At 39.2% G+C, this 16,804-nt stretch overlaps 1 protein-coding gene across 1 annotated transcript in view; it reads right to left on the bottom strand.

Moving 5' to 3' along the window:
• Nucleotides 1-16,133, bottom strand: part of USP53 (ubiquitin specific peptidase 53) — a 57,984-nt gene extending 41,851 nt beyond the window's left edge. The window contains exons 1-3 of the mRNA XM_034770951.1: nucleotides 15,862-16,133; nucleotides 5,570-6,318; nucleotides 2,609-2,701 (exon numbers count right to left, since the gene is read on the bottom strand). Coding sequence (XP_034626842.1) covers nucleotides 2,609-2,701; nucleotides 5,570-5,713 — 237 coding nt within the window. The 5' untranslated portion in view covers nucleotides 5,714-6,318; nucleotides 15,862-16,133. The remainder of the gene's footprint in view (nucleotides 1-2,608; nucleotides 2,702-5,569; nucleotides 6,319-15,861) is intronic.
• Nucleotides 16,134-16,804: the final 671 nt, after the last annotated feature.

Here is a 16,804-nt window from a genome sequence, read left to right as displayed (position 1 = left end):
ATTCCCAAGAATTAGTTTTTGGCTTCAAATTTAGTCTTATAAGAAAAGCCACATCAAGTCTAAATAGTGATATTCTCCACTTCTTTGGCGTTCACAGTGATAATGTTGCTCTGTCCAACAGATCTTCAGGTACAACAGTTAAGCTAGTCTTGGATGTTCATGAAAAAAAGATGATGCTACAATCAAAATGGCAGTACAATATTTAACTTCTCCCTTGCCCCTAAAACACCAATTACTATCTTATTACTTTGATAAAAATTACAAGCAAGGCCTCCAAAAATGGAGGTTAACATTTATAAAATCTAACAACGTTCAGTTCACTTTGATTTGTAAATATTTATCATGTGCCACCTCTATGCTCTGCGTGCTGGTTCAGTTTTTGGTATCCATCAGAGTATTAAACGCAAGATTCTTGAGGTCCTGTATGAGAACAGGGTTTTTAATCATTTAAATGCCTTGCCACCTCCAAGAAACACAAGCAGTAGGAAAGATTGTATAGATATTCACAATCATGAACCAAAACAAAGATTTTTAGGTCTACTTTCAAGCCTACAAGCCTTTATAGAAGAACAGTTGTATAAATTCTGAGTGGAAAAATTCTGAACAGAAGAAATACAGAAACACTTTGGGAATTTCTCCCAAAACCCCCACACATAGGACAAAGTGTGTTCTTCCTATTCCCTTATTTTTACCCCTCCCATTTTGTTTTATTTTAAATCCCCCTCCATACCTCTAAACCCAAATCTGTTGTCTGATTTCCTTTCAACTACCTTTCATTCAGTCCTCATTTACACCATTCTAGTTCAGTTGTGCTGCACAGTATATAGTACTACTTGTTAAGAGTCACTCTGAAACCCACACAGCCCAAAGGAAATGCAGCTGACAACCAAGCTGTTCTGCTCCTTAACTGTGTGCTGTACACACCTCGTACCACAAATTCAGCCAGTACAACAGATAGGTCTCTCCCAAAAAGCAGAGTGTACTTACTATGACAGACCCAGACCAGTGGGGTACAGGAGTCTGGTTGAGGGCAAATATACTGGTCATTGGATGAGTAGTTTTCTGTTCCCTGAGTGACCAGAGCAAAAACTGCACTAGAGTAATCAGGAACCTGTTAGAACCAGTTAAGGCAGGCAGGCTAATTAGGACACCTGGAGCCAATTAAGAAGCTGCTAGAATCAATTAAGGCAGGCTAATCAGAGCACCTGGGTTTTAAAAGGAGCTCACTTCAGTTTGTGGTGTGAGTGTGAGGAGCTGGGAGAAAGAGGCACAAGGATCTGAGACTGAGAGAGAGTGCTGCTGTGAGGAGCACAAATATTATCAGACACCAGGAGGAAGGTCCTGTGGTGAGAATAAGGAAGATGTTTGGAGAAGGGGGAAGTAGCTGTCATGCAGCTGTTACAGGAGGCACTATAGACAGCTGCAGTCCACTGGGCTGGAACCTGGAGTAGAGGGCAGGGCTGGGTTCCCCCAAACCTCCCAATTGACCTGGACTGTGGGTTCTTCCAGAGGGGAAGGTCTCTGGGCTGTTCCCCAACCCACATGGTGAATCTCTGAGCCAAGAAAATCCACCAATAAGCACAGGACCCACCAAGATAGAGGAGGAACTTTGTCACATTACATACAAAGTAAATGTAGCACAGGCAGAAAAACATCTCTTTACTGAACAGTATTTTTCCCCATATTCCATGTTGTATCAGCTACTCTTACGTTCTACATATCGCTACCCATTCCACATGATCATATTGGAATCTCAAAGATGTGTTTACTGTGGACTTTCACAGTTAGCCAAGAACACACAAAGGAATAAAAATCCAAGCAAAGTGTGTGAGAGGTTTCCCCTTCCCCGCTTAAACTTACTTATTTGGCTATTTCACATCTACAGATATTTCCTCCAATGTTAAACATAGGCAATCAAATACTATAAAATAAAGAAGGCAGTATAAAAACATATACAGACTAGAACAGAACATTTGTTTATGAACTTGAAGTTTTGATGCAGTTTTAGATGGAAATGTGTCAGACAATAGTTAAAATATGCAGATTAGATGCTGATGTACAAACATGTAGCACTTATGAGCTTTATTTTAATTATCCAATAACTATGGTAACTGCTCACTGCTTTCAAGCTGGAAAAAACCCAAATACACTTAAAGTCGATTATTCAGTTACAAACGCATTAGAACTTATAAAACAGAGTTACTGTTTGAAAAGATATGATCAACACACTTAAAACAAAATTCCCAAACTGCAAACTGAAAGTTAATAATTAGCATAATACAAACTAATTTACAAAACAAACTGTTTAAGTCATCTATATAAGGGACAAAAGTTGGAATTCACATTTTGTTTAAATATAAATGTATGTGCCTCTGCTACTTAGATGTGAACAAGATTTTGAAACATTGGTTGCAATTTCCATACACCTAGTGATCAACTCCTCATTAGTAAGGTCTCTCTCCACTGCTGACTGAATACATGTACCAACCATTAGTGTCTGAAAAGTACTACTTTATTCTGATGAAAATTAGTCTCCATGTCATGAAATGGATAGAAAAACTGGAAGTACAAATTGATTTAATTTCCATTTGAAATATTCAGTATTTACCTTTAAAGCACAAAATATGCAGGCATCTCCCTGGCAGATATGTCCAGTTAGACCTCTTAAGCTCCGTCGGAATATGTCAAGCTGCCATAAAACCTACAAGAAAAATAAAGTGGAAAAGAAAATAAGGATTCTAGTCTAAGGATTTCTTACCTAAAAATATAAGATTAATTTAACCACATTTATTAGACTATTTTTTTAACTTTATATGGCATGTACAATGTTAGCATGATAATTACTACAATTGTTGTTTTTTTTCCCCATTAAGACTAGCATTTGTGCCTTTCACACATGTATTCCCATGTGCAGAATTTTTTATTTTAAGAATAATGGTCCCTCATATTGCAAAAATGGAGAGGGGTGTAAGAAATATTTATAATTTGCAGAACAAGTGAGAACATACATTTATAAAGTGAGTGGCAAACAGAGATGGGGTTACAGGAATTATGGTAAATAGAGATAGCAAAATGTAGATGGATCTTATCAGGGAAAATGCACGAAGTAGTAGAAGTCTTCCTCTGACTTTTTACTTTACTCCACCCTCCCAATGTACTCTTTCAAATGGAGAAAGAAGTGTAAACAATAAAACAATTGTTAGCTACAATTTTCGTATATTCACAACCCATACTGTACAATTTATCTTTTTATTACAAGGGCTGTTGAAAAATATTTGTCTTAACAGGTTAAAATAAAAACAATTCACTGAAATTTTTAAAGTTATGAGGCTTTCTAAATCTTTTCCTATATCTACCTTTTATTTTATGAAAACTAAGTTGCAGTGCTTGTGCAACAGATCAGAGTTCTCTTACAGAGACTGTGTATGGAGTGGGAGTGGCAAGCAGTTTTCAGGCTGAAACCTAACCCAGCAATAATAAAAAGGAACAATAAAAATTCTGTCTATATAGATGCAAAAATGAATAAAGTACATTTGAAAACAAAGTCAGAGTACAAAGCACTTTTTAAAGATCGGAGGAAGGGGAAGGGACGAAAAAAACAACCCACTCTCCTCCTCATAAAAGAACATTGTTGCCAATTATCTCTCCACCGAATCAACATCTGTGGATTGGTGGGTGGTAGGACTGTCTGAAACTGTAACTAAAAAATGGACTTTGGGTTTAATTTTAGGCACTCTAAGGGAAAAGCAAAACTAAACTGAATATAGGTCAGGTTGTTCCGGTTAAAATGAATGTAAAGCAGCATATTCATTCTGCTGTATCCATACTATTCCCTGTTTTAAATACAAATACAACCAGACAATTTAAAAATAGTAACATTTTGACAGCTGGCATAGATCCACTGATGCTGCGAACCCTTTGTCAAAGGACATAATTAACACCATAATCTAATGAGTACTGCAATGTACTTATGCTGGTATGATCTAAAAGGCTACATATTGTTTGTGTGTGTTAGTTTTTTACATGAAACTGTTCTACAATAGATCTCACTAAAGTGTAGTACAACAAGAGACAGATGTTCCCCTTCACCGTTTTTAAAGCTAATGTAAATATTAATAGGAAAGATGCCCTACAGCAGGATAATTAAGAACAAACAGAAAACACAGCAATATGCAATTTAAAAATTGAATTTCACTTGAGATCCAACACTACTCTGAGACTGATTTTTGTTGGCATTCTGCCCACTGGCAACATGGGAAAGGTTATCGTCTACTATGGAACTAGGTTTTCTCCCACACTAACAAGGGCTTTTTATTGGGCTGGCATCAAAGTTAGGAGAATAATATGCACTTGTGGTACTAATCTACAGAACATAAAAAATAACCCTATATTTAGGAACAAATAGCTGCCCTCTGAAAGGAAGTTTATCACCATACAGCATCCCAGGAGAATGCCTTTAAGCTTAATTTATGGTGAATTTTGAGACCTATGATGGTATTTAGAATTTTTTTTAGAACTATAGATCATCTATAAACATGGAAGTATGTAGCAAGACATACACATGTAAGAATTGGCTTTTTAAAATATATGCTTTTATACAGTGAAAGCAAACCTATGTTTTATTTTCTTGATAAGAAGGGAATATGGAACAAGTTTCTGATCATAGATACTATATAGATTTGTTGCTATATATACATGCCTGAGATTGAATCAGGTCTTTGATCAAAAAATTCATAATAAAATAGAATTCAGTCCAAGATACTAACAAAAACAATTTGGATTAAGCACCATAGATTTATATACTAAATTCTCAAGTGATAGTAGTTTAGGTAAAAGAAAATGCCTGGTCTAATTAAGAAAATTGTCTAGTACACTTTGTGAATTAATATGACTACAAACATTTCCTGCCCAACATATTAAAAAAAGTTTTAAAAATTCAGTGTGGACATTACAAGTGGCTTGCTACCAGATTTGAAGGGAAAGACAAGTGTCTGTTCCTGAAACTTGCAAATAAAATGGTAGACCAGATATTTAAGTGTCACTGTTCATTATAATTTGAAAAGTATATGCTAACTCCTTCGGATTAATCTACACCAATTAAGAGAAATGCATAAAACACTAGTACCATAGCTTCCCGTTTCTTTCATTTACCCAATCTTTCACAATCTATTTTGTTAGCAAAGTAAAAGGTTTTGTAACAGCCCTAATCCATTCTTAAAGGACAGATGCCAATTAAGCAGATTTTCAAAAATTTGCTACTTGTAAAATATGCACCATTTGTTCAGGAAAGTAATGTGTTCTTACAAATGAGAAAGCACTACTGTGGTTTTAGTAGGAGTGCACCTGGCATCGTTATCAACAGATTAAGAAAACATGACCACAGTCAAAACCATTAAATGAAAAACTTACTGTACTTCTGCAGTGCAAGAAGCATATACATTACACAGAGGCTTTAATAGCCTTTCAAAAAGAACAGATACATGTTCATAATACAAATACATTGCTGTAAACATCAGCTTGTTTACAAAAAAAATAAAAAAGTGTAAAAGTGGTGACAATCTTTTCTTACCTGTACAGCACTGTTTAGAAAGCAACTATTTTGTCCTGGCTCATTTAACAAGCCTTTGGTAGGGGCCAAGGACAACATACTTCCAGGCTGATACACTTTTCCAAGGTTACCCGCAGGCTTCCGCAAGAACTTTGCCCACGCCATTATTTTTTTTAAAATGTATATAAAAATCAAGCTCTTTGCACTTTTAATATTTTTAAGGATATGACAAGTATAAGGCAAAGAAGAATTTATGAGAAGTGCCTTAAAGTCATGGCATTCTGTTCAGATAGTACAAAGGCATCCACTTAAAGAGTTTGTCTTCTGCAGCTGTTGGCTATTTATCGGGAACAGTCTGTCAACTAGATTTGTAACCCCACAAAAAGTTTTTTTAGTCTCCAAAGTTACAAAAGAATGAAAAACCCATAAAACTAATGATGTCCTGTTAAAATTAAGATATTCTGAAAGTCCATCTTTGTTAGAATGAAAGTTCTTGCTGAGCATGTCACCCAGTATCTGACTTTTTCTTCTAGGGATGTCTTTGAAACAAAGTATTACTGCAAAACATGAATTGGGAAAGAATTCTTAAATGCTATGGCCTTAATACATTACAAAAATAGAAAATTCTTGTCTGGTATTATATTGCTGTTCTCTCATTTCCTTGAGTCTTCCTTTTCCTTTTAACAGCATAGGCTCTCTCCCCCATGGTCCATGAAATATATTCCAGTATAGAAAACTCCATATTTTATTTCATTATTTTCCCAGCAAATCTGCAACAGAGAAAAAAAAATGTTTTAAAATAAGTTCTTTAGAACAGTATATTAAGAGAACTCGGATGAATAAAACAAGGTAACAATTAAAGGTAAATGGAGTTTCATAGAGAGAGAAGAGTTAAAGACATCATTAAATGGAAAAAGTGTTAAGACAGAAAGGTCAATTTGATATGGTTCAGTATTCATCATAGTCCAGATATTATTTTCTATCAGAGACCATAATCAGATTAAAGGTGCTGACTTCTGTCAACACTAAGTGTCATCTTATATGAAACCATAGAGCACAGTTGCATAAAATCTGTTTTTTCTCACTTAGGATCTCAAAGTTGAATTAATATTGGGTTGCCTTTGATAAACTGTACATCATCACTACTCAGTAAAGGTTTTGATTTGCTAATCCTAACGTTTGTATATGTGTGAAATATCTACTAAATATTTCTATGTTTTTAAAGAAAAGTTAACTAAACAGATGATAGGGAGGAATTTACTTGATACCAGGCTATACTGTATTCTCATTTCATATTATTGAATATGAACATCTTGAAAAACATGTATTTAATAATATGGCAATTGGGTTAGCTGAGTTTCTCCTAAATTTCGTACCAATATCAACAGAACTGGCCACCTGAGACCTCTGTTGTCACACCTACTGAATCTTTGCATCAGTTCTGGCTTCTCAGTTTACAGCCACGAAAGTTGTTACTCTTGTATATACATTATATGACAGTAAGAAGGTTATTACATATTCACAGCCAACATTTTAAGCTCAAAATACTGGATTATCCATTTAGGTCTGCAACACAAAGGTCACTGGCATACTTATGCCATACTATAACTTACTTATTTCCGATAGTAGACCAAAAAACCCCAAGGATTAGCTGCTAGGCAAGAAGAGTTAAAAGTCATGTGTATAGAAAAGAGAAAAGGAACCAGGGGTAAAAGTCCTTGATGGCAGTGAGGCCAAAAAGCCAGAATTTCACCCCAGATCTTAAAATGCACATAAATAAGCTACTAAAAATAATATACTAACAGTTTTGAAAGAGCAGCTTCATCCCTATAATCATCTTTTCCCCTGTACTGTGGAAACCTTAAAGGTCATGTAAATGCCAATTAAGGATTACAATTTTTGTTTAGAATGCTGTAAAGAACAGATAATTGTTTCATCCAACTATGTAGTCCCAACAAACATTGTTATGGCTAAATAATTCAACATCTTTTAAACTGTACAGAAAATGAGGCCTCACATAGAACCAAAAATATTTGCCTTTCAAAAGCATCCCTAATGAGAAAAATCTTTGCACCCTTAAAATTATCTCCCTTTTTATTCCTAGACTTCTTCCCACCCGAATGCCCCATCTTTAAAGAGCATATTGGAACTCTGTGTTAGTAAGAATCAATAACTGGAACTTCACCAAAAGTCTGTGTTGACCAGTGCATAACCCCATGATTTTTGTTTACAGATGTTACTGTATCTCAACCATAAGTAATTTGATCTTAAAAATGCAGGAAACAAGAAGCATGATCCACAACTGAATTGAACAAAGAACTTGAGATTTAAATATCAAATTTAAATCTCTATTTAAAAACAACCTCAAAGTCCATGGTAATAGGTTATTACCAAAAAGTGATGATTTCATTTTCATTAAGATTACTGAAATATACCCAGAAGAAAAAAAGCTACAATTGAATAAAAATTGTGAATGCATACCAGTTTAAGAAAACAAAACACCTGAAAGTGAGAGAATTCTAAGGAGAGATTCTTCTAGTGAAAAAGTATCCTTTGTTACATAATTGCCATTCTTCCAAAAATGAGCATATGCAATTTAAGCAAAGGAATACAGAAGTGAAGGTAACTGCATAGCACAGATGAAAAAGGACTTCTGAAGCCAAGGCAGGCAGAAATGACAACAGATATGCACATCATCATTAAAGAATTTAAAATTTCTAACAAGAATTTTTGCTACAGTTGGAAGCTTTACTGTGAAATATAAATAGATAATAATGGAATACTGCACTGAGGAGGAGTTCAAAGAGGATAAACATAAGTTTTCGTGGGTATCTGAAGAAGTGAGGTTCTTACCCACGAAAGCTTATGCTCCCAATACTTCTGTTAGTCTTAAAGGTGCCACAGGACCCTCTGTTGCTTTTTACAGATTCAGACTAACACGGCTACCCTTCTGATACTGCAGAGAGGAGTTCACCTTTATTGTAGAAAGTTGCATTGTGCCAGAAGAGCAAAGCTGTCAACCACAGTCTTCATTCCAGAGCTTTTGGCAGTCTTTCAGATACCCTGAGCCCATGTAATTGAGTACCTTAAAGATAAGGGCTGAATCCTTGTACTTGACCTGATATTCTATGGTAAGCCAGTGTATGGATTGGCGAATAGGACTGGTGTGTTTGCAGTAAGCCAGTGTTACTGAGGAGACAATGCTGCAGTATTCTATACCAGCTGAGTTTCCTAAGCACTGAAAGCTTCATGCAAAGATATGCTACATTGCCGTAGTACAGTCAAGATGATGAAGGCATGAACAACTGAGGACAGGTCATCGATCACCAGGAAAAGATGGAGTCTCCTAGCCAGGTGGTAGGAAAATATTACTCGTGAATGCTGCTAGGCGACAGCTTTGCATCAGTGAAGAATCCAGGAGTACTCCTGAACTACAGACTAATTTGTATCAGAGGGGTAGCCGTGTTAGTCTGAATCTGTAAAAAGCAACAGAGGGTCCTGTGGTACCTTTGAGACTAATTTGACCAATTGTGGGTGAGTACCTTCAACTAATGGAGACTGCATTGTGGCTGCAAACTCTTCAAAATGCTTTCCTCACCCTATTAGAATAGAATAATAGAAATGTAGGGCTGAAAGGGACCTCAAGAGGTCATCTAATCCAGGGGTTTTCTTTCTGAGATCCCCTCCCCAACATGCTATAAAAACTCCATGGCCCACTTTGTGCAACAATAGCTGGGTTTCTACATATAAAAGCCAGGGCCGGCGTTAGAGGGGTAGCAAGCAGGGCAATTGCCTGGGCCCCCCATGCCACAGGGGCCCCCACAAAGATACACTGCTCAGGCTTCAGCCCCAGGCGGCGGGGCTCAGGTACCTGGGCTTCAGCCTCATGCAGTGGGGCTTCGGCTTTCTGCTCTAGGCCCCAGCAAGTCTACTGCTGGCCCTGCTTGGAGGCCCCCCTGAAACCTGCTTGAGGCCCCCTTGGGCCCCAGACTCCTGTTTGAAAACTATTGATCTAATCCATCTCCCCTCAAGCTGGCAGAGTTAAGTATACCTAGACCATTCGTGACAAGTGTTAGTCTAACCTGTTCTTAAAAAACATCAACCGATGGAGATTCTACAACCTCCCTAGGTAATCTGATGCAGAGCTTAACTATCCCTCTAGATTAAATATGCCTAGTTTTTTCAACCCTTCCTCATCATATTTGTTGCTCTCCTCTTGCCTCTCTCCAATTTGTTCACATATCTGTTAAAATACAGTGCCCAAAACTGGACAAAGTTCTCCACCTGAAGCCTCACCAATGCTCAGTAGACAACAGCAATTTATCTTCCTATGTCTTACATGCAACATTTCTATGAATACAGAATAACATTGGGCTTTTTTTTTTTTTTGGCACAACAGAACCACACCGTTGACATTCAATTTGTGATCCACTACAACCTCCCGATTTTTTTCCAGCAGTACTACTGTCCAGCCAGGTATTTCTCATTTTGTAATTGTGCATTTGGTTTTTCCTTCCTAAGTGTAGTACTTTGCACGTGTCTACTGAATTTCGTCTTATTTATTTCAAGCCAATTCTCCAATTTATCAAGATCATTTTGAATTCTAATCCTGTCCTCCAAAGAGCTTTCAACCGCTTCCACATTGCTGTGAGCGGCAAATTGTATATGCATACTCCCCACTCTATCACCCAAACAGTTAATGAAAATATTGACTGGTACCAGACCCAAGGCAGGCCCCTGTGGGACCTCAGTTGATACGCCCTCACAGTTTGAAAGAGAATTATTAATAACTACTCTTTGAGTACAGTCTTTCAACCAGTTGTGTACCCACTTTAAAGTAATGGTCTAGATGAAGTATTACCCTAGTCTGCTTATGGGACTGTGTCAAAAGCTTTACTGAAGTCCAGATGTCATGTTTACTGCCCCCCCCCCCCATCCACTATGGTTTGGCAGAATTTGTTCCTGATCAAATCAATGCTGGCTAATACCTATGACCTTATTATCACCACCCAGGTTTGAACAAACTTTTATAATTTTGTTCTAGTATTTCTCAGGGAATCAAAAAAAGTTAGTCTAATTGGCCTATAATTGCCCAGTTCCTTCTTAGTCCCCTTCTTGAAGGCAGAGCTATGCTTTTTGCTCCATCCAGTCCTCTGGGACCTCACCCATTCTCCATGAGGTCTTCAAAGATAAACACTAATGGTTGCTTTGGCAAGTTCCTTAAATACTCTAGGGTGAATTTCATCTAATTTACATATTCTTTAACCTGTTCCCCTATTCTGGCCCAAGAGTCTTCACCCTTGTTAACATTGTGTTAAGCATTAATTGAGTTAAACATTAATCACCTTTTTAGTGAATACCCTGTATGTTGCTTGGGTTCAGCTTCAATCAACTATTCTTCATCCACAAACCAGTCTTTTCCAAGCACTGGACCATCCTAGTGGTAGTGGTACAGTCATACATAGCAAAGGGTAAATCTCATCTGCATAGTGCTAGCACTTGCCTTTGCAATGTCCAGAATTTTGTGATGCATAATGTACTGAACTACAGAAATGCAGGTGGGCATAGGTGGAGGAAGCTTGCGATGAGGTGACAATGAAGCCTCTTGTCTATGAAAGAAAAGTTGTGCCACTAACTTAATCAATTTAGAAAGAGTTAATTCAGTGCACACATTTCAGTTTAAGAGTGACTAGTATCAATTTAGCTTTTATCAACTTAAGCTAAATTGAAAAGGCAGAAAAAAAATAAGTGTGTCAACACAAGAGGGTGCACTATAACAGTTTCTAAATTGATTCAGTTAAATAAGTCCATGTTCTAAGATCTAAAATGACAAGGAATAAGAAAAGGCAACAACCAAATTCATTGTTAGGGAAAGAAGAGAAGAGGAAAGAAATTAAATTAGTTTAATTTGGAATGGGGAAATCAGACTGGAATTTTGGCTCGTGATTTAACGATATCATTACAGATACTGTCACTTTTTCTGCTAGAAGCAAATGACAAATCTGCAATCAAGACAAGCTGAATTTCAGTGTTCTCTGCAGCATTTAAGCTGCCATTAAAACAAAAATTCTCGTCCTGGTTATTTGGTCTTTGTACTGTGGTAGTGGCTCAAGGCCCCAATCTAATCTCTTTCCAAATGTGAAACAACCGAGTGATGCCTCTTCTTGAAACTACAGAATGAGACAAACCATTTGCTCTGGAGGTGTGAACCTCATTCATCTCAATAGGATCTTAACTCAAAAGTCAATTGAGAACAGTAACCAAAATATTTAAGTTTCATTTCAAGTGCAGATCCAGTCTACTATGAACTACATTAAGTTTGTCATAACAACTGGTCTGATTTGTAACAGTAATAATATCCAAGTAGTCTACTTTAATGCAATCACTATGGGTATGTCTACAGCAGGGAGATGGGTTTTCCAGCTCAAGTAGACATACACGTACTAACTCGGCTTAAACTAGCACCTAAGAATAATGGTGTGACTGAGGCAGCATGGGTGGTAGCTTGGCTAACCACGCAAGTGCATACCCTTGAGGGTCAGGTGGGATGATTAGCTGCCAGTATACAATCAGTCCAAGCTCCCGCCCTTGCTGCTACAGCCACCACACAACTATTCTTAAGCACTAGCTCGAACAGTTGTTGTGTGTACGTGTACCTGAGTTGGGAATCCCATCTCCCAGCTGCTGTGCAGACATACCCTACAACAGCTGTCACTCTTATGTTAGGTTTGAATAGGAAACCACACACCTCAAGCTTTTGAGCAAAATATTGGCTTAGAATACCAATTCTGTTCCCCAAGTCCCTGTCAATGCAAAACAAAACTACCATTGAAATAGGGAATCAATAGCATGTTAAATCTATTTAAGGTAGTTATTCTCACATAGAAGTTCCAATGTTCTACCCTAAACTGATAATGTAACACCAATTTTCCATTTGTTTACTTTGAACAGAAATGAAGATTACAGTTCTATGATTTACAAAGTAGCATAACACATTTCATTAGGGATCTACTTTAGAAATACCCATCACTGGAATGCTGAGCAAAATTTCCCCAAAGCAACAGGTCATCTTTGAATTTTGTCATAGACAAATTTCCACTTAATTCAAAATATCAGCATGCAATTTAGTACAACAGCGTTCACCAAAGTCTCTTAACAACCTCTTTCTGTTCAAGTCTCAGAATTGGTATTCTTTGCCTTCCTTGCACAGTCAACTGTATTCAACCCAGTTAACCATGCTCTCATTTGAAATTTTGTCCTGCCTGGGCCCTTATTCTATCTCCCTGCCTCTCTAATCATTCAGCATTTTGGTCTAAGGATCATGCTCATCCCCATTCTAGCTTTCAGTGCAGGTTTAACAGGCTCCATTCTTGGCCCCCTCCTCTTTTCATACCCCATCCTCTTTTGCAGATTTCATTCGAAGACATGCCTTTATAACTAATCTTTACACTGATGATTCACAAGCCTATCTAAAATATTGGCCTGTCTGACATTCTTGTCAATACCCAGCCAGTTTTGGCTATGTTGAGCGTAATCTTCCCTCTACAAGCTCTCCCCACTTACACCATCATCCCCCCTCAGGTTTGTAATCTGGGAATCCATCTTTGACTCAGACCACTTTCTCAACATGTGGAAGGGGTCTAAATCAGGGGTAGGCAACCTATGGCATGCGTGGCCTTCGGCACGCAAGCTGATTTTCAGTGGCACTCACACTGCCTGGGTCCTGGCCACCGATCCTGGGGGAGGGGGGGCTCTGCATTTAAATTTAATTTTAAACGAAGCTTATTAAACATCTTAAACCTTTTTCAAACACTTTTTAAATCCTTATTTACTTTACATACAATAGTTTAGTTATATATTATAGACTTATAGAAAGAGACCTTCTAAAAATGTTAAAATGTATTCCTGGCATGCAAAACCTTAAATTAGAGTGAATAAATGAAGACTCGGCACACCACTTCTGAAAAGTTGTCAACCTCTGGTCTAAATCTTGCCACTTCTTCCTGCACAACATATTTAAGGTACTTTCCTCTCTGTCCATACAGCTAAAACTCTGGTTCAGATTCTCATTTTACAGCTTCAGTACTATAACATCTCCTCTTTTTGATCCTCACAAATGCCAGGAAACTGAGGAAAACGTAGTTCAACTAATCAGATATTAGTACAAACCATTTCTCATTTCCATAAGTAACATTGCAAAAGATTCTTCTGCACCAGGTACCATCAGTTGTTCAGAGTATTCTTGTGAAGCTTGAGATGCTTTATGTGAATACTAATGTAATCTTTGTATTTAATACTGATTTTTTATTTGTATATGTATTTATACACACACACACACACACACCCCCTTATGAGGAGGCTTTCTACAGAATTCTGTAGAAAATGTTAATATATTTAATACATGTTGAAAAACTGTGTGTATGACTGATCCAGTGAAGTATAGCCTTAAAAGAGTTATTACCTACAATACACATATATAAACAAAAATAGTTGTTGATAAAAATGTTGATTTTACTAATAATATTGTTTACTTTTGTTATAAAAAACTTTATTGGTAACAAATAGCACTACTTTGGTTAATCAACCTGTAAAACTTTACTTTTCAAAACACAGTATGAACTCACCCTTTTAATACCTCAAATTATGCCTTCATTTCATTTCAAGAATAGGATAGTAAAACAGAAATGCGTCAACCATGTTTAGATTCACAAGTGTACAGTAATTTCAATACATAATCCAAAGTAGCCTCTGGGGACTTAATCATGCAAAAGATTTATGCTTAATTTTTTGCACTCTGAATGGTCCCATTGACTTCAAAGTTAAGTAAGTTCATAAATCTTTATGGGCTTAGGATGTAAGTAAATATATTTAGCAGATGCTACATGTTTTCTTTTATGAAGCACACCAGGAAAAAGATGATTTATGCAGAGAATGGACAATACAACTAAATTTCCCATATTTGTTCTTAAAGGGTCTGAAAAGCTTGTCAGACAATGAAAATGCACAGAAAACCAAATATGTCCAATTAAGGAATAAATTTACATAACTTCCACATCTGAGGCACTGAGCATGCAGTTCACACTGCTTCTGAAACATTCTTTGTATAAAGGAAACTATCTAGGAGCATCCGAAGAAGTGGGCTGTAGACCACGAAAGCTTATGCTCTAATAAATCTGTTAGTCTCTAAGGTGCCACAAGTACTCCTGTTCTTTTTGCAGATACAGACTAACACTGCTGCTACTCTGAAACCTATCTAGGAGCTGTATATTATGCTACAAGTGATCAAATTTCAAGCAGTGGAAATCCACCCTATTATACCTATACTTGCATTTCCTGTTTTCAAAGAATGTTTACAACAGGTCCATAAAATATTACTTAATATTTAACCTAGCTGTCACATGCCTTTTAACTTTGCATTCTACATTTACATACATAAATATGAGCTTGCATTGATTGACTATTACAGTCAGTCAATCACATTAGGGGGGGGGCATAAACCAGTACGTTTGTTTATAGGAGTTGTAGTAACATATAAAGTAAACATCTTTTTTGAAATGTTTTAAGGTAAAAACACCACTGTTCTCAATTTAGAGGGCAGCGTAGCATTTAATCTCTCGTTGCACCACCAATGCAACAACACTATCCCCCCGCCATATATGCCGTTTAACAAAACAGCCACATGAAAACCAACGAATGACCAGAAGCATCGCCTGGAGAGGCTTTATATGCAAAATATTTACCCCGAGACGTTCGCATCTATTTAGAGTCGGGGTGGCACTAGCAACTTAAAGACATTTTAGCAACTGATCAACCCGCGGTGGGAGAAGGGGATGGGTGGAAGGACGCCTGACGCCAAAGGGGGTTAGGGAACAGGTGGCGAGGTGCGCTCAGGGTCCGCGAGGCTGGTTAGCACCACGACAGTCAGGGTCATGCAACTGTAACGTCCCCCCACCCCACGCCACCCCGACACACAGTCCCCACCGCCGGGCAGAGCGGGGGCAGGCGGCTGCGGTCGGCAGGTCCCCTCTCTCCGCGGGCGGGCGGGCGCGCACAACGCCGCGCACACCGCGCCGATCGCGGCCACCCCTGGCCCCCCTACAGGGACAGGGCGAATCCCCGGAGCAGGCGGACCGACCCCCCCGCGCCAGGACTGATCCCCCCCGCCGCGGCCGCCCCACCCCGGGGCCAGCGCTGCCCCCGCAGCTCCGGGCGCCGCAGCCTGGCCCCAGGACCCCCTGCCTGGACTGGCGGAGTTGCCGCTCGCCCCCGCTCCGGCTGCAGACCCGCCCCACCAGCGGCTCCAGTGGACTCACCTCCAGCCCCGGACGGCCCCGCACGCAGCACCCGTTTCTCTCGGCCCCGGCCCCGGCCCGGTCGCGACTCGGCTCCGCCCCGCCCTCGGCTGGTAACTTTCTTCCAATGTTCGGCGACTGGCGCGTGACCGCTTAGGTGGCTTGGCGGCGCGCGCCCGAGAGCCGGCTGGCGGCGCAAGGGGAGGGGGAGCACGTCTCAATAGCCCGGATCTTCACAAACCACTGCGACCTCCAGCGCGCGCCGCAGGTGAGGTAGACGCGGTCTTCGCAACCCGGGAGAGGAGGGGAATTGAAAGCACCCCGACGGCGATTGGAAGAGCAGGGGAGTGACGCCATGAGAGAGACTTATGGGTGGGTGTGTCTAGCAGCGTGGAGCAGCGCATGCGTGGTTAGTACCTGTGACTAAAAAATTACTCAATAGTGTTTAAATCGCAAGACTTGGCCACATTCCCTCTCCTGCCCCCTATATGTTAAGGCAGGTGGGGCCCAGAGGGTGGACTCTGCTCCCAACCATCAGGGCAAAGGACTCTGGCGTGGAAAGGGCTTTGTTACTGATTAATATTACGCTCAGGATGGAGTGGTAGCAAAGACAGACGCACACCATTTGTCTAGACCAGAGCTGGTGATCCAGCCTTAAATCATTGATTGTCAATTAACTTGACTTAACTAACACACTTGTAAATTCAAGCCTGGACAAACCCTGTCTATGTTCAAACGTATCAGAGGGGTAGCCGTGTTAGTCTGAATCTGTAAAAAGCAACAGAGGGTCCTGTGGCACCTTTGAGACTAACAGAAGTACTGGGAGCATAAGCTTTCGTGGGTAAGAACCTCACTTCTTCAGATACAAGCTTATGCTCCCAGTACTTCTGTTAGTCTCAAAGGTGCCACAGGACCCTCTGTTGCTTTTTACAGATTCAGACTAACACGGCTACCCCTCTGATAC

Source organism: Trachemys scripta, chromosome 5 (assembly GCF_013100865.1).
Source record: "Trachemys scripta elegans isolate TJP31775 chromosome 5, CAS_Tse_1.0, whole genome shotgun sequence".
Classification (NCBI taxonomy): Eukaryota; Metazoa; Chordata; order Testudines; family Emydidae; genus Trachemys; species Trachemys scripta.
This window is presented reverse-complemented; position numbering and strand designations above follow the sequence as displayed.